Genomic DNA, 18,464 nt, shown 5'->3' with positions numbered 1-18,464 from the left:
CCACCCTTAATTATAAAAATCCCTTCATTTGTCATCAGAACGAAAAGAACTTTTAATATCAGTTAGCAAAATCAACTAGAGAAACAACTCCTTTAACGGTGTCAAAGCTTCCAGACCCATCTCTTCATGAACTTACACTTCACTCCAGTAGAGGAAGAAGCAGGGAAATGTTTTCTCCACCTTTTCCGAGCATCCCCTCTGCAGGATGATGCGGTGGAGGAAGAAATAACTAACAACAAGAACACCAAAAACAAAAGAGTTGGCCAAGATTAAGCTTTTGAAATGAATTTCATGATTTATGTTCAATTTTTTTTTCCTGTGGCCATAGAAAATAGAACATTAATGATCTCTGTTGGGCTTCCCTGGTGGCTCAGTGGTGAAGAATCCACCTACCAATGCAGGGGACATAGGTTTGGTCCCTGGTCCAAGAAAATTTCACATTCCATGGAACAACTGAGCCCAGATGCTCCAACTATTAAGCCTGTGCTCTGGAACTCGGGAAACAGAACTACTGAGCCCATGAGCTACAACTACTGAAGTCTGCTTGCCCTAGATCCCCTGCTTTGCAACAAGAGACACCACCACGATGAGAAGCCGGTGAACCATGGCTAGAGAAAAGCCTGCATAGCAATGAAGACCCAGCACAGCCAAAAAATAAAAATGATGTCTGCTGAATATATCTCCAAGCAGGAAAACAAGTAGCTGAATTAGTCAGGAGAGGCTAGGTTAAGCTGTAGTAATAAACATCCCACACCTCTCAGTGGGTTCCATTGAAGGATTATTTATTTCTCAGACTATGCATACTTCATTGGCATTCTTGGGGCCCAGGTTGATGGAGCGGCCACCTTCTCAAGCACTCAGGATTGTTATGGCAGAGGAGAAGACTCAGGGTATTTCAGTGCTGCAGGCCAGATAGGACACAGTCAGTCAGTTCAGCCGCTCAGTCGTGTCCGACTCTGCGACCCCATGGACTGCAGCCTGCCAGGCCTCCCTGTCCATCACCAACTCCCGGAGTTTACTCCCAGAGATCATTGAGTCAGTGATGCCATAGATGGGACACAAGTCACAGTGAATCGGCTGGAACTAGCCACGTGACCCCACTCCGCCGAACATGGACCAGGAAGGACACAATCCTACCACGTACCCAGAAGGTAGGAAGATGGAAATATTTGGTAAACAGCAGCAATGGCTACCATTGTCTGCACTTCTGATCAAAAATGTTTGACCAAAAAAAAAAAAAAGTTTGACCATCACAGGCAAAATACATGTACTCTCTAAGAGAGACAACCCCTAAGTCCTATCCAGTCCAGACATCAAGCTCAAAGTATAGGACCTCCAGTGATGGGTAGTAGTCTTTGTGTTCAAAGGGACATGTTTGATATTAGCACATATATATGAAATCTAGAAAGATGATACTGCTGAACCTATTTTCCAGGCAGCAATGGAGATGCAGACATAGAGAACAGATTTGTGAACACAGTGGAGAAGGAGAAAGAGGGACGAATTGAGAGAGAAGCATAAACTATATACATTACCATATGTAAAATAGATAGCCAGTGGGACTTTGCTGCCTGATGCAGGGCGCTGGAAGTGGGTGCCCTGTGACAACCTAGAGGGGTGGTAGATGGGGTGGGAGGTGGGAGGGAGGCTCAATAGGGAGGGGACATATGTTTACCTGTGTCTGATTCATGTTGATGTATGACAGAGACCAACACAATATTGTAAAGCAATTATCCTCCACTTAAAAATAAATGCATTTAGAAAAGGGACATGTTCTGGTCTCTAAATCAGTTATAGAGGTGGGTCCTCCCAGTTCAAAACCTCAGGGAAACAAAAAGATAGATTATCTTTCTCTCGTCTACAGCACAACAGACAAAGGTTGATTTGGGGCTTCCCTGGTGGCTCAGATAGTAAAGAATCTGCCTGTAGTGCAGGAGACTTGGGTTCGATTCCCTGGGTCTGGAAGATCCCCTGGAGAAGGAAATGGCAACCCACTCCAGTATTTTATCAGGGAAATCCTATGATCAGAGGAGCCTGGCGAGCTATAGCCAAGGGGGTCACAAGGAGTCGGACACGACTGAGTGACTAACACACACACACACACACACACACACACACACACACACACAACCTTAATAAATATTCCCATTCAGAAAGGGGAGAGATGGAATCAGTGCAGCCTTCCTTGGACTGTGGTCGTGACGGTTCTGAACACCTCTTCGCAGAATGAGGTCCTCGTGTGGCTGCTTGGGAGGGATTCCCAGGTCACTGTTCTTTGTCCTCGACTTCTCCCCCCCTTTTCTCTGTCATCTTCCTTGGTCCTACCTGAGATGGGTGTTGCAAGTGATATGCTCCTTGGAGACAGAGCAGCTTTCTCTGCCTGCTTCTTGACCATAAAGATTTAGGACCCTAAAGATTGTTGCACATCAAGCAATTAAAAATAAATGCATATAATTAAAAAAAAAGAAGGTTGTTGCAAGTCTTGAACAGTCCTGCATGGGTTAGTCCAGATGTCACTTCCCTTGGTGGCGCGACTGGTGTAAATCATCTTAGATTTTCTCCTATCTGTCCAGGCAGCTCTCTGGAAATATAGCCATACATCCTGGAGCCAATAACCATATCCACAGTTCTTCTTGAGATCAACCTAACAGTGGATAATTTGAGCCTATTAGTTTTCTTTTTTTTAACAATTAAAAAAAAACTTAAGTCTTTATTGAATTTGTTACAATATTGCTTATGTTGTTTATGTCCTGGTTTCTTGGCCATGGGGCATATGGGATCTTTGCTCCCCATCAAGGATCGAACCTGCATCCTCTGCATTGGAAGGCAATGTGTTAACCACTGGACCAGCAGGGAAGTCCCAAGACTATTCATTTTCAGTAGGAGGTTATACCTTCTAACTTCTCCCCTCTACCCCCACAAGTCACTTTATCTAATTCAAATACTTTTTGAATGCTACAACTTTAATTAGGCTTCTGTAAAACACCTTATTTTCTTCAGAGGTATTAGCAAGGGGCATAATTGTCCTATGCTTGACTTGCTACATGAAGCAAGCCTGAATCCTAGTCAGCCCTTCTGGCACAGAAGTCTTTTAAATTTTACTTATTTCTGATTGACAAGCAGTTGCTTCTGCCAACCCTGAAAATCCCCATGTTTCTGGACTCTCTCTTGTCCATCTCCTCTCTGCTGCCAATAGTAGCCACCATGTGATACTAACCATCTGGTTTCCAACTTTTTCACAGATGTACAAGTTTTTAGGTACATTATCTGCCTTCTAAGTTATCACCAGAAACAATTTTTCAAATATTTTGCCACTCATAACATGAATGGCCCATAACAGCCTCAAATAAAATGTCTTTATTACCCATAACTTGGCCCCTGATTGTTGTTGTCGTAGTTGTTCAGTTGTGTCCAGTTCTTTGTGATACCGTGGATTATAGCCCACTGGGCTCCTCTGTCCATGGGATCCTCCATGCAAGAACACTGGAGTGGATAGTCATTCTGTTCTCCAGGGGATCTTCCTGACCCAGGGATCAAACCTGGGTCTCCTGGATTGCAGACAATTTCTTTACTGTCTGAACCACGTGCTGCTGCTGCTAAGTCAGTTCAGTCATGTCCGACTCTGTGTGACCCCATAGATGGCAGCCCACCAGGCTCCCCTGTCCCTGGGATTCTCCAGGCAAGAACACTGGAGTGGGTTGCCATTTCCTTCTCCAATGCATGAAAGTGAAAAGTGAAAGTGAAGTTGCTCAGTTGTGTCTGACCCTTCGAGACCCCATGGACTGCAACCTACCAGGCTCCTCTGTCCATGGGATTTTCCAGGCAACGTACCAGGTCGTAAATTTTAGGTTTTGGTTATAGTAGCTTCTCAACTCTGGGTATCATAGTGAGTCAGTGTGGGTAGACTAAATTAGGCCATGGAAACAAGTCCATCCCCAGATATCAGAAAATTAGAACAAAAGATTTTTTTCTTACTTATGCTTCATCTCTGTTGCATTGTCTGGGGGCCCTGTCCCAGGTCACTTCACTCTGGGACTCATCTCACTCTGCCAGAGCAGTCACTATCATGGATGATGCTGACCATTGTGGCTATGATAAAGAAAGTTCTGGAGGCTTTAATTAAATATTTTGGTTCAGAAATTACACACATCACTTCTGCTTACAGCTCATTGGTTAGAACTACTGGCCTGGTCCAACCGTAAGTGAGGTAGAGTGTACAATTCCCCACCTTCCTGAAATGGAGAGAGCTGGAGACATTTGGAATATATCACTGATGATGCCACAGTAGGGAAATAGGATGAAGAAGCAGGCTGCAAACTTGCAGAACTAACAAGTGCTCTTGGGATCCTCCCTGAATGATAAAATGCTCTTTATAGATTTATTTCTTGGCAGGGTTAGTCATCTCCTAGGGCTGTTGATTTGCACGACTCAGATGTCTAATGCATTCCTTTTCCAATATATAGCTTCACTCAACTGAAAACTGTTAGATTTTTCTCTGGTGGATTCTGGAGCATCATTATCTCCTTCACCAGTCTGTAGTTGATATCATCACCATCATCGTCAAAAACGCCTGCTAAGCAGCTAATTATAAATGATCCTTATCTATAAGATGTATTTGCGTTTGTCCTTCCACTTGGCACTTTGGTCCCAGGGAAAGCCCAGAGTGGGGGAAATGGTCATGGGACACGGTGTTAGACTTATTATTCCTGCCCTCAACAATCTACGGTGAAAAGCTAGAGAGAGAGGTGATTCTTCTTAGGGAGGGTATGTGTATACACACCTGTAGACAGGTAGGAACTGAGGAAGCTGACCCCTTACAACTCTTTCCTTCCATGGAGGTCTGTGGCTGAAAGGGCAGTGGAAAGGACCATTCACAGAGATTACTCAGAGAAGCAAGGTTAAGTCTCCCCAGAGGAAAACCATGAAGATCCCACTGCTGGGGTAATGACAAGCGCACATGCTCGTACACACACGTACACACAAGTGCGCAAACACACACACACACACACACACACACCCATACCCATGACCTGTCTAGCTCACGGCTTTGGAACTTGTCTGCCCAGAATGATCTTCCCTGCTTGTAGCAAGTCTGGCTCATTCTCTTTGAATTCTCAGTTAAATTAGTACCTCTTCAGAAGGAACTTTCCCAACCACCTGATGCTTCAAAGCAGAATTCCCAGGTTTGTGCCTAACTCAGCATCCAGTTTATTTTCTTCAGAGCCTTCAGTACAATATGTAAATATCTTCTTTATTGTTTATTGTGAAAATTTTCTATCTAGAATGTCATATATTTATTGCAAGAAATAAAAGCAGATGGTCTGTCCAGGTTACTCCTAAAACCCCAGCACCTGGCACATGATGGGCATCCAATAACTTCTCGGTGCAAGCTTATTAAATAAATGAATGATAGTGACCATCAGTGAAAACGTCTGGCTTTAGATAGACTTAGGAAAGCCTATGCTGTCGTGAAACCGGGGCTCCGTGGATTCTGGAGAAATGTTCACTTGTCACTGGAGGTGGCATTGCAGTCTGAGGATGGGGTTATTCCTCTTGTCTTCCTTCACGTGGGAACTGGCACGTCTAAAGGTGTGATTTTACTCACCCTTTAATATCTGCTTGAGAGGAATGATCTAGAGAAAAGGGCTTTTCTGTGGCTAAGAAATGAGTCTCTTTCACACAAGAACTAAAAACACAACTCTGATTCGCTAACTTGCTAATGGGTTTTCCCTTGAGGGGAACCTTTCTGTGCCCAGTGAGACCTCTCTTGGGGCAGAGCCTTATGCCCCATGTCAAGGCAACTATGGAGCTTCTCTCTGACTATAGCTTGGCAGCCTTAACCCAGGCGACACTCAAAGGGCTGCTCCCATCACCATCTTAGACAGAATTCAGGCTCCTCCCCACGTTTCTCCAAGGTTTGCTTGGAAGAGTGATTGACCTAGTGGACAACCTCGTGCATAAAAACGGCAGTGATGAAAACAAGCATGCCCATGACTATTTCATGGTAAAAGCTGCTCACCAAAAACAAAAGGAATCATAAGTAAGTCAGTTTACCACTCAGAAAGGAATTACAGATAATTGGACAGGGGTAAAGACAAACCAAGAAACTCCAGTACTTTCTGGATTATACTTGTAGGTTTCCTTTTCTTTCTTGAAAGAAAAAAAAATTGAATGGAGCAACCTACTAGTGCAAAGTTTAAATTGATTGATGACAATAGCTTGTGAAAAAGAAAGATACTAACTGGATGATATACTTGCGCTCTTGACGTTCACTGAAACAGGCAAGCTGGGAGAAGCGAGCAGCAATGACCAGGAATGAAATGGAAACGACCACCTAGAAGACATGGTGAGGGACCAGACTAGAGAATGAAAATGCGGTGGTGCGGCCATCTGTTTCCTACTGTCTCAGCACATGACCTCTGCCCTACACATCCAGCCCACTTGGTTCCCAACTCACCTTCCTCCCCAGAACCCTGCTGGGAATGGACCACTGTGGTTTTACAACACCGCGCTTTATGCAAAGAACTCTCACACGAGTCTTGCGGTTTGAGAGTAGCTCTGTGTATCCTTCCCATCATGATCGTCCATGAACTTGTACCAATTCTCTAAGAACACCTTCTTGTTCTGGTTGTCAGCCAACTTATGTTTGTCCATAGCCACCCCAAAAGGGGAAACTGAGGCAGCGAGAAGCCAGCGTCAACCCTACTGGGTAGGTAGGCAGTGTGAAACGATCAGACCCTAACCTATCTGATCTAGTGATGGTCTCTGGCCGAAATGTGTGGAAAACCATTCTTACCGCCTCCCTCCTAGAAGCTCCCTACAACCAAATCTGGTCCCTCCGCAAATACTGCCAGGTGGGTCTTCCTTGTAACATTGCCTAGGAGCAGAGGCCATCTTTCTCAGAAGATTGTGGGGTAGTGAATGAGATGGTGCCGGTGCAGCACCCAGAAGGTGGTTGGCACATATTAGGTGCAGAGGAAGCACAGCCATTAGTTTAATCAACACGCCCTTCTCAGACACTCCAGATTCGTTCCCAGGGAGGCTGGGAGCTTATGAATTCCAAGGTGTATAATACTTCCTTAGATTATGTTACCTGTGAGATGCCACCATCTTCTGGTTCTTTTTTCCCTGGGACTGCTGCCCAAGCTCCCTTGGAAAACCTCTGTTGGGAAAGGCAACAGGCGACCTCCCACCCTTTTCTGGGCTCTCACTTTGCAATCCTAGAAGGGCAGCCTCACCCGCCCTCCTAGGTTTGCAAAAAGACCCATGGGATTCTATGGGGAGTGACACTCAAGTACAGTTTAAATCGGGAGCTCTCTGGACATCAAAACGTGCTTCCTTTATTTTGTAAGTGGAGATGGAGAAGCTGGCAAATGGATCTTTGTAAATTCAGAAGGAGAAAAGATGATTTGATTTTTTTTTTTTTTTTGTCATTCAGTTTCGGGGTGAGTGGAGGCACGGAGCTCTGTGCCGGGTGGCGGGGCGGGGTGTTTTCTTATTGATGAAATGCACTGCGCAGGTCAACTCCGCAAACCGAAAAGGGAGAAGCGGTTGCGGGGGCGGGGGGGTGTGGCAGGGGGGTAAGCGCCTGTTCAGAGGGCGGCGGATGCGGACGCGCTTAAGGGAGAGGCGTGCCAGGAGAGCGCGGGAAAGACTGCCGGAGAGGCTAGGGTGCTTCTGCGCGCCGCGCCCGGGCTCGCGCAGCCCCTGGCCGGGCGAGGGGTGTGCGGGAGTGGGGTGGGAGGGGGCAGCAGGCGGGGCCTGCCACGTCACTTGGAGCGAGTGTGTTGGGAAGGAAGGGCAGAGCGGAGAGCCGAGCCGCTGCAGCTGCGGCGGCTGCAGCGAAGGCTTGAGCGCTGGGGAGGTGGGTCCGCGCGCCCCGGCCCCCGGGGCGGCCCCAGGGCCCCTCTCGCAGGCCGGCGGCGCGGCTCGGAGGGAGGCGGTGGCGGCCGTGGCGGCGGGAACGGCGACCTTGGCCAGCGGAACGCGCGGTGGCCGTTGGGCGGAGGCCGAGCCCCGCCGGGCGTCTTGGCCGAGTCGGAGGGAGGCGCATCTGGGGCACGGGTCCCGGCGGCGGCCAGGGGTCTGGAGCCGCGGGAGCTGGGACGTGCTGACACCCAGGGCGGACCCCCGCGTCGCGGAGCCCAGTCTGGGGCGGGGCGAGAGGGGCCAAGCCACGCGTCTTTTTCGGGCGTCCAGCTGCACACGCGCCAGGCTGCGGTTCCAGGTACTCCAAGCTCCATCTGGCATCCGGCGCGGATAGCTGGAGGCGCGGGGCCGAACCCTCCGCGCCCCGGTCACCTCCTCAGACCTAGCCCGGCAGAGACCAGGGCTTCGGGACTCAGGGACCCGCCGCCGGCTCGGACCGCGAGCCCCACCCTGCAAAGAGGGCGCCGCCGAGAGCTGGGAGGCGCCGCGGCGCCCGGGTGGTGGTCGCGTCGTGGGCGCCGTCCTAGCGGCGGGGAGCGCAGCGCGGAGGGGACATGCGATCGGAGAAATCCCTGACGCTGGCGGCGCCGGGGGAGGTCCGCGGGCCGGAGGGCGAGCAACAGGATGCGGGAGACTTCCCGGAGGCCGGCGGCGGCGGCGGCGGCTGCTGTAGCAGCGAGCGGCTGGTCATCAACATCTCGGGGCTGCGCTTCGAGACGCAGCTGCGCACCCTGTCGCTGTTCCCGGACACGCTCCTGGGGGACCCCGGCCGCCGCGTCCGCTTCTTCGACCCGCTGAGGAACGAGTACTTCTTCGACCGCAACCGGCCCAGCTTCGACGCCATCCTCTACTACTACCAGTCGGGGGGCCGGCTGCGCCGGCCGGTCAACGTGCCGCTGGACATCTTCCTGGAGGAGATCCGCTTCTACCAGCTGGGGGATGAGGCCCTGGCTGCCTTCCGCGAGGACGAGGGCTGCCTGCCCGAGGGTGGAGTGGACGAGAAGCCGCTGCCCTCCCAGCCCTTCCAGCGCCAGGTGTGGCTGCTCTTCGAGTATCCGGAGAGCTCGGGGCCCGCCCGGGGCATCGCCATCGTCTCAGTCCTGGTCATCCTCATCTCCATCGTCATCTTCTGCCTGGAAACGCTGCCCCAGTTCCGTGCAGAAGGTCGAGGCGGAAGCAACGGTGGCGGTGTCTCCCCAGTGTCCAGGGGCAGTCAGGAGGAAGAAGAGGATGAAGGTGACTCCTATACCTTCCATCCTGGCATCGCCCCCGGGGGAATGGTGGCAGGGGGCTCATCCTCATTAAGTACTCTCGGGGGCTCCTTCTTCACGGACCCCTTCTTTCTGGTGGAGACGCTGTGCATCGTCTGGTTCACCTTCGAGCTACTGGTACGTTTCTCTGCCTGCCCCAGCAAGCCAGCCTTCTTCCGGAACATCATGAACATCATCGACCTGGTGGCCATCTTCCCCTACTTCATCACCCTGGGCACCGAGCTGGTGCAGCAACAGGAGCAGCAGTCGGCCAGTGGCGGGGGCGGCCAGAACGGGCAGCAGGCCATGTCCCTGGCCATCCTCAGAGTGATCCGCCTGGTCCGCGTGTTCCGCATCTTCAAGCTGTCCCGCCACTCCAAGGGGCTGCAGATCCTGGGCAAGACGCTGCAGGCCTCCATGCGGGAGCTGGGCCTGCTCATCTTCTTCCTCTTCATCGGGGTCATCCTCTTCTCCAGCGCTGTCTACTTCGCGGAGGCTGATGACGATGATTCGCTCTTCCCCAGCATCCCGGATGCCTTCTGGTGGGCGGTGGTCACCATGACCACAGTAGGCTATGGGGACATGTACCCCATGACGGTGGGGGGCAAGATCGTGGGCTCGCTGTGTGCCATCGCCGGGGTCCTCACCATCGCCCTGCCCGTGCCCGTCATCGTCTCCAACTTCAACTACTTCTACCACCGAGAGACGGAGCAGGAGGAGCAAGGCCAGTATACCCACGTCACTTGTGGGCAGCCTGCCCCGGACCTGAAGGCAGCCGACACTGGACTTGGCAAGCCTGAATTCTCGGAGGCCGCTCGGGAGCGGAGACCCAGCTACCTTCCCACTCCACATCGAGGGTATGCAGAGAAAAGGATGCTCACTGAGGTTTGACAGATGCAGGCAGCACCTGCACGGAAGGAAGACACCGAACACACCCTTCCTTAGGGACCCTTCTCATCCTCCACTACTCGCATCCCAGCTCCAGGTGACCTCCTGACTCTCTTCCTCACACCCAGTGGTTGGCGCCAGGACCACACACCTGGACTGTCAGCCTTGTTACTTGACCCCTGCAGCATCCCAGGTTTCTCCATCTAAGTGACATTTTTGAAATTCTAATGGTGCCACCCATTCGTGCCCATCTTATGTCACGTGGACGAGATTTCCATCTGACCTTCCCTCGAGACTCTGATTTTTCACGTTTGGAACTTGTGATGTCTCTAGGAAGAGTGACGTCAACAGGCTGGAAACCAGGCATACCAGGGTCTTGTTTCTCCTTAGCATCCTTGGCTTTGGGGCGTGCACCCTCCCGTCGTAGCTTCTGGCCACGTGCTAACTAGCCGAAGCTGGTGGGCAGAAACAGTAGTCATCTTGTTGTTTTCCTCCAGTGCCCTGTAAGGTCGGCTGGTCATTCTGCAGAGAAGCCTTAGGAGAGTCTTCAGTTGCACAGCCTGGACATATGTTATCTGTCTCTAACCTTGGATGCAATTAGAGAAACTACGATGCCACTTGGCCATTTGGAGGACGTGAGAGGTCAGTCCTGGACCTAAAGGGCCAATGGATTCTTCTAGCGTGACCTGGCACGGTAGATGTTAGTCTCTGGTCTCCACTTAGCTCTCTCGACTCTGATTCCCCTGACTCTCTCTGGCTTCCAGGAAGGCTCCTCCTTCTCAGAGCCAAATACTCTGTCTGTTCAGGTGCCTTCCTGTGCGGAGGAACTGACAAAGGGGAACTACGGAGCTGCGAGAAATGGCCGAACAGAACCAAGCACCTGGCCTGACCGCTTCTTAGGGAAGCGGTGTCCCTTAGACAGTGCCATCTCGGAGCAGTGGAGGAGTCTTGTTGCTGACAGCAAATTCCTCTCCCTCACTTCCCCCAGACCTCTCTAGCCCTCCATCCTTCTTCCTGAGAATCTGACTTAGGTTTGCAGCTGAAGGCTTGCTAATGCAGACTCCAGCTTAAATCTGCCGCCAGGTAAAAGCACACATTGGATGCTAGTGTGGGTTTCTGTTTGCATTTTCCAGGCAATGAGATAGGCGGTTTAGAGTAAGGAAGAAGCATTGTTCTTTTGCCGACAGCCTCACTGGTAGAGGGTGGGTTTTTTTTTTTTTGCTGAGTCAGGTAAACATCCTCCTGCTCCAGCCCTGGAGCCGCAGTCGCTGGCCGTCTCCAGGGAGATGCCCGGAGGTGCCCCTACCTGTTTTGAGCCATCTTCTTCCATCGTGAACTGAGCTGCTCTTCCTGTGCCACCTGCCCACGTCCCCTCTTCCTCCTCTTTGCACTGCCATTCATTTGCTGCCTTGATAAACTGTGATGACCTGTTCTGAGCTCTCCTGGGTGCAGTTCAGAAACCGAAAGGACTGTTAACATGTTTTTAGTTTTATAATCTAGGCTTTAAGACTCCTTGATGAGATTTTTTTTTTAAAGCTTTTCTCTAAGAGCCAACTTACGAGGTACAGCCTCTTGAGGGTTTTCTTGAGAGACACTGTGTCTGGATGTTGCCGCACTTTACAGGGTAACTTGGGGGCCGCAGTTCCTCTCTGTGCCTCAGTGTCCCCACCCGTTTGATGGGAACATTGACGTCTGTCCCCCCACCCCCCACTTCGTGGGGAATGGCCCAGGAACTCAGCTGGGATCCTGTGGGTGATGCTATGCAAATGCGTGAACTTCCGTAATGATTTCTAGTTCATTACCCTGCTTCCCCCTCTCCCATAGGCAAAGCCTCCTCCCAGGGTTCCCGCTTTGGGTCCAAAGCCCACACGTCCAGGCCATTCTGGGTCCTTAGCTTTTTAAATCCCTCCCTCGCCTCTTGAACTGGGCCTCATTCTTTACTTCTTCCCCTTTAGCAGGGAAGATGCTCTTTGGAGCGATTCAGTGGCGTCCTTTTAGGGCCAGGCACCACCATCTTGATTGGGAGCTTGACTTCTCCAAATCTGAAATGCAATATAAAGTGCTCATGATTCAGATACCTGCTCTGAGGCTATGAAGTGCCAGTTTTCTACATCTGTTCTGGAATATTACTCCTGACAGTCCGGGGGGCGGGGGGAAGAGAAGGCCCACCCAGAGGCAAAAGGGATGCTTACGTCGAGAGTGAATGTTGAAACACGGATGTATCCTTCTCAGAATGGGTGTGTGTGTGTTTTCATCATCCTCACCATTTCAAGTCAGAGCATGCCTGAGTGGAAAGGGTTTATGAAGAGCTGGGCTCTCTGGGGATTCTGGTTGCCTTAGCAACCTTCCAGACTGTTCTGTCTTCTGATTTGGGCAGCCAGGGAGAATGAGAGACCACCTATTCCCAGCTTCTGAAATGCGGATGCCTCTCACATAACGTTGTTTAGGGGCTGGCAGGGCTGGGACAGGGATGTGTGGCCTTTGGAAAATGAGCGGGAAGCAGGTTCCCAAAGCTTTCTATCTGGGCCTTTCTTCCTGGTTTCCCCACCCCATCACTGGAGCCATCTCATCTCACTCCTGAGTCTTCAGAAACTTGAATGCTAGGCAACTGCCAGTTAGACCATATTCTCTCTTTCGAAATGGCCTTGGAGGGGACTAGCTTCTCAAGAGGCAGCTGCTACTAGTTTTAGTCCATAATAGCACCACGGAGCATTCACGTCGGCCCCTCCCAGCTCTAAGACAGAGAGATGATGCTACTTCTTCCCAAGGAAATGTCTAGCTCCTGGGAGGGACCTCATACATGGTTCTTCTTAAAGACATCCAAGACAAACTGGGAGGCTGTGACCTGACCTACTTCCTCTGATGGATTTCGCCAAGTGACCCCCTTTGATCCTGAGCCTCTTGATGTGGATTTCATTCCCTGAGCACCGAGGGAATCTGTGTCCCGTGTCGCCATGACAGCTGGGGTGGTGATTTCACAGCTGTCAGCAGAGGAGTTCAGGTTGTTGTTACACCTGACTTGGGCCGGCAGGAGCTCCCAGAGGTCTTCCTGGATCTGTCAGGCTCGACTGAGATGTGGGGGGATTCCTCCTGCCTGAGAAGCCCCAGGAGAGAAGGGGACAGCTGGCCGTCTTTGCACCCGAGGTAGGTTCTGCTGCTGGGGAATTTCGTTCTGGCTCAGTCTTTCAGGTCAAATGAGAGCAGGAGTGGGGAGGGGCAGAGAGGGGCGGGAGAGCATGCATTTGGGGAGAATGAAGCCTTTGACTATCTGCTCAGCAGCCTCCTCGCTCTCTCCCTTTGCGTGTGTTTCTGTCTCCATCTGTATTACTCTCCTCTGTTTCTGCTTGCACACTATCTCCCTTCACTCCCCCTTCTAAATCACCCCCCTTTTTCCTCTGCATTGCCTCCTTCTTTCTTCCCTGCAGTCTCACTTGCTCTGCCTTTCTTTCTTCTCACCTTCCTGGTTTTCTCTCATCTGCCATTTGAACCTCTTCTTCCTTCTTTGTGCATCTCTCTCTCTCTTTCTCGGGGGCTGGGAGCACCTTGGGGCATTTCAGTTGGGCTCACTCTTTGGATTCGAGGATGGCTGTGACCTAGGGTGTTTGCTCAGAAGATTGTTCTCCAGCTGGAGGACTCTCCTTTTTCCTGCCAGTACAGCATCCTGTCCTAGCTTGCTCACCTCTGGGGGCGGAGTCCTGAGTTTCTGGAGCAAGATGAGATTGCTGTCGGTTTAGAAAACATCTCTGATGATATTTCCTGAATCTGCAAGGAGAAAATAGAGAAGGCGGGTTGGAGAGAAGAAAGAGAACCTCATATATTTCAGATAAATATTTTGCTTGTGTAGCGCTGGACTTTGCTCACTCCGGGTTCCCAACCTTGAGAAGCTTGCAGAAGAGTTCCAGACAATGCACTCTAGATAGAGTGAAATAAACACAGAAAAGAGGATGTAGAAGGAAGCCATAGAGTGGAATTAACCTAGAAAAAGCCTTAATTCAAGAGGCTGGCCTTCTGAATGCCCTGAATTCACTTGAAGTTTCTCAGAGCTGTCTCTCTCATATCCTGAAAGCAGAACAAAAGCAGAGTTCATAAATCCCACTGGTGTGAAGTGCAGGGGACGACTCTGTTTAGAAAGATGACTTAAGATTGACCAACCATTCTATAGGGAGGCTTTTTCTTTGTACATCTCTTTGTTGGAGGTCATGTAGACTGAGTTCCACATGTATCAGGATATTAGGTTTTTGGAGGGTTGTTGTTCACTTGCTCAGTTGTGTTTGACCCTTTGCAACCCCGTGAACTGCAGCACGCCAGGCCTCCCTGTCCTTCACTGTCTCCCGGAATTTGCTCAAACTCATGCCCATGGAGTCAGTGATGCCATCCAACCATCTCATCCTCTGCTGCCCCCTTCTCCTTCTGCCTTCATCTTTCCCAGCATCAGGGTCTTTTCCAATGAGGGTAGTGGACATTTTCTAAAAGAGGATTGCAGTGACAGTTGTACTTGATAAGTTAACTCACAAAAGTCACTGAATTGTTTTTTTTTTTTTTTTTAAAGTGACATGAGGCTAATAACCTCAGAGTTTCATGTCTTGTCTGGGAGATGGTTTGGTTTTATAAATCTAGAAGTTAAGCCTCTCTAAAGATGTACCAGATTGCATATTCAAGAAGGAATGACAGTTTTTTCCTCTGCCACATGGGGACACTTTAGAGCTTTCATGCTGCTCCCGTCCAGTGCTAGGAACCATTTGTTTTGTTTTGAATTTTGACAATGAGACCATTGTGGGATTGACATGCCCCTTTCTTTTGGCTCTGAAGACAGGCGAGGCCATTTCTGGTCCAGTCAGAGCCTGGTCAGCTTGTCCTGAACTAGGATAAGCACGTTGGAGATGACTCGGTGACAGCACAAAGACAACTTGCCCACCACCCCCGCCCCCCGCCAGCCCAAAGCTAAGGGGTTTATACTTTGCTGGCGAAACCTCACAAACAAATGCAGAAAATCCCACCTCATCTCTGTTTCCCTGGAAACTCAGAGTTCCTTGAGAAATTACAATGGAGCCAAGGTGTTATTCTCCTGGTCCGCTCCCCACCCTCCAGCCGCTGATCGGGTGTCGCAGGTTATGGCGCATTCAGAAAACAGGAGAAGCAGGGGTGAGGGTCTTCCCTTAGCTGGTCCTCCTTTGGAGTGCTCACCAGATGTCCTTGCTCTCTGCTCTCACTTGCCTTCCCCTCACCGATCCCTTCCTTCCCCTCCCTGCCCTCGGTGCTTTTCCTTACATGACACCTTCCAGTCCTGCTATTTGTCATGCCTTCTCTCGGCTGGCTGAGCCTGTGCTTTTGGCAATGTTTTGTCCCCCGGCGTCTTTCCATAAATGCCAAGATAGATTTCCAAGGAACGCGGTCCTCCTGGGACAATCTGGCTGGAACCTGCCGGGCCGGCTCTGATTGGTTCTGACTGTGAGTTATTGCCCGGGGAAGCAAAGTTTGGTCTAATTCTAGCTTGTCAGGGTCACTTAGGGAAGGAAAAGAAACCCATTCTTTAAACTGAAGGATTTCCTCTCTCACTCCCACTTGACGCCGGGCTGCCCTGGGGTGCGGAGGCTCTCTTGGGGCAGAATCGGGCTGGAGCTTGCGGCTTCTCCCAAGAGAGAGCCTCTAGATGCAAGCTGTTGGGAATGAAGACAGATGGGCTCCTAGTTGCTGCGTTATCATATCTCGTGATGAACCACTTTCCTGATCTGGGCCTGAGGTCCCTGTGGGGCTGGAGATGGTCATTTCTTTCCCCTCCCTTTGCTCTGAACTCCTAGAGAGTTCTCACCACCTCTTTGTTCCATATATTAAAAAAAAAAAAACCTTTTTATTGGAGACTACTTGATTTACAATGTTGTGTTAATTTCAGGTGTATAGCAAAGTGATTCAGCTATGCCTATATGCATATCTATTCATTTTTTAAGATTCTTTTCCCATATAGGTCATTATGGAGTATTGAGCAGAATTCCCTGTGCTATAAGTAGGTCCTTGTGAGTTATCCTGGTGCTCGTCCCTAAGAAGGGGATGGAAACCTATCAGTGAGCACCTTGGAAAGGTTTTCCAGAATGAGTGACTGCTTCTTTCAGAACAAGAAAGAAAAAGAGGCAGACACCTCAACACTGGTACCTCATCTTGGCTATCCATACTGGTCTCAGCTTGGCCATCAGCATTAGCCGTTGGGGGCCTAGCCCTGGTGGAATTTATGACAATTAAAAAAAATTATTTTATAGAAGTATAGTTGATTTACAATGTGTTAATTTCTACTGTACAGAAAAGTGATTCAGTTATACATATATAGACGTTATTTTTCATATTCTTTTTCATCATAGTTTATCTATGACCTTTTTTTTTTTTTTTTTTTTGAGCACAGCTCTGACCTCATCCTTGTTGCTATGGAGAGGGTTTTCCTTTCGTCTGTCACGCGCCCGGCAAACACTTTTTGCCCGGCCCTAGAAAACGTCTTGGAGCCTTAAGTGGCCTTCATCACAGGTGCAGGGAATGCAGACAGACTCTGTCTCTTTGGCGAGAGCGAAACCAACATCTCCAAGGAGCCTGCAGCCGAGCTGTCTACGGCGCTGCTATTTTTGACATGCTTGCTTGCTCCCAGGACTTGACAACCACTGTCTCCAGGAGACAGACAAACCCCGCTCTTGGCAGCAGACATTTTGCTTTGGAAAAAAAATATAGGAAGACAGTCCTGCAGCTGGGAGGGACCAGGGCCATGCCTTCCCTCTCTTCCAGGAGGCTGGCACCCAGCCAGTGGGGTGGTGGGTCTGAAGCTGGGGTGGCACCCCCATCTGGGAATCCATCCTGCCCCATGGGAGTGGTTCTAACAGGAGTGAGAATGGAATCTTTCATTTAAGAAAGCATCTCAATTCAGTGCTTTCAGACATCATGTCTTATAACAGAGGTTAGGAGCCTGGACTCTGGAGCCAGTTGTCTAGGTTCAGATCCCACCTCTGCAGCTCACCGGCTGGGTGATGTAAACCAAGTTCTGGAAACTTCTGTGCCTCAGTTTCCTTCTCTATGAAATGGGGGCATAATGGGGCCAATCTCACAGGGCTGTTTCAAAGAGTAGATGAGTTAATGTGAGCACCTTGTTTATATAACACCAAGTAACACCATGTACACGGTGTGGTGTAAGCAAGCACAACACAGAGGTTGATATTATCATCAATGCTGTTATTCCTCAACAACCAAATGCAATGGGAATGCTAGGCATTGTTTTCCTCTTTGGCAGAGAAGACAGTTGAGGTTCAGTGGGCAAGTTCAAGGGCACTTGGCTACCTAGTGGTCCACCGCCCTCAGGGGAGATGTGATGAGCAGAACCCAGGAAAAGTCCAATGGATATTCAACAAGAAGAGAGAATGAATTGTGGTTCCTGAATGTGCACATAGCTTTTTGTTTGGCCATGTCTCCAAGCATCCCTAGTTCCCCAACCAGGGATCAAACCTGCTCCTCCTGCATTGCAAGCACAGAGTCTTAACCACTGGATCACCAGGGAAGTCCTAAGTTTTTTTTTTTTTTTTTTTAATTTTGGCCTCACTGTGCAGTATGCAGGATCCCAGGTCTCTGACCAGGGATCAAAACCGAGCCCCCTGCATTGCAAGGCAGATTCTTAACCACTGGACCACCAGGGGAGTCCCCGATAGGCTTTTAGTTACTTGCCAGTTTGTCTTTTTGACTGAAAATCCACAGGCTTCCTATGCTCTTTTCCTTCTGGGTCTCCGAAGGAACAGAGCTGCTCATGCATGCTTCTAGAGGGTCTTTCCTCACCCCATCACTGTTCTCCTCCCCTCATGCATTAGCAGCCTGGGAGGGTGGGGGTGGCTCTCTTCTAGAGCCTTCCTCGCACACTTCCTTTGAATCCTCTCCTTTGGAACAAATGCAGGGTCTCACAGGTGACCCTCAGGACAGAACCCACAAGCTGGACCCTGGCTCAGTTTTCATCTACAGTTCTATTGGCTTTCAAAATCCCACTTCCCTGGTCCTCACCCTTAGAGTCCTTTTTTGTCCTACCGTGTCCTTTCCCCTTTGCAGTGGGATACCTGCTGACATTCCTTGGTTGTTTCCCATTGTTTTTTTCTCCTTTCAGAGGCTTCCCAGGTGGTGCTAGTGGTAAAGAATCTGCCTGCCAGTGCTGGAGATGCAGGAGACATGGGTTCGATCCCTGGGTCAGGGAGATCCCCTGGAGAAGGGCATGGCTTCCCACGCCAGTATTCTTGTCTGGAGAATCGCATGGACGGAGGAGCCTGGCGGGTCGCAGTCCATGGGGGTCACAAAGAGTCGGACACTATGGAGTGTCTGAGCAACTTCCTTCTTTCAGCGGGTACAGGAGACCCTGGTGTCAAAAGAAGCTGCTCCCTCAACTGCTTT

General features: G+C 50.2%; 1 protein-coding gene across 3 annotated transcripts in view; it reads left to right on the top strand.

The window, feature by feature from the left end:
* The first annotated feature begins 8,483 nt into the window (after positions 1–8,483).
* Positions 8,484–18,464, top strand: part of KCNA6 (potassium voltage-gated channel subfamily A member 6) — a 35,942-nt gene continuing 25,961 nt past the window's right edge. The window contains exon 1 of one of the 3 annotated variants that reach the window (XM_065942513.1): positions 8,484–10,709. In XM_065942513.1, the coding sequence (XP_065798585.1) occupies positions 8,484–10,070 (1,587 nt within the window). In that variant the 3' untranslated portion in view covers positions 10,071–10,709. Of the gene's footprint in view, positions 13,212–18,464 lie in introns of all 3 variants that reach the window. The other 2 variants (XM_065942503.1, XM_065942493.1) reach the window with 2 other exon arrangements.

This window comes from Muntiacus reevesi, chromosome 1 (assembly GCF_963930625.1).
Source record: "Muntiacus reevesi chromosome 1, mMunRee1.1, whole genome shotgun sequence".
Taxonomy (NCBI): Eukaryota; Metazoa; Chordata; class Mammalia; order Artiodactyla; family Cervidae; genus Muntiacus; species Muntiacus reevesi.
The sequence above is the reverse complement of the archived record's forward strand: the minus strand, read 5'-3'. Positions and strand labels throughout refer to the sequence as shown.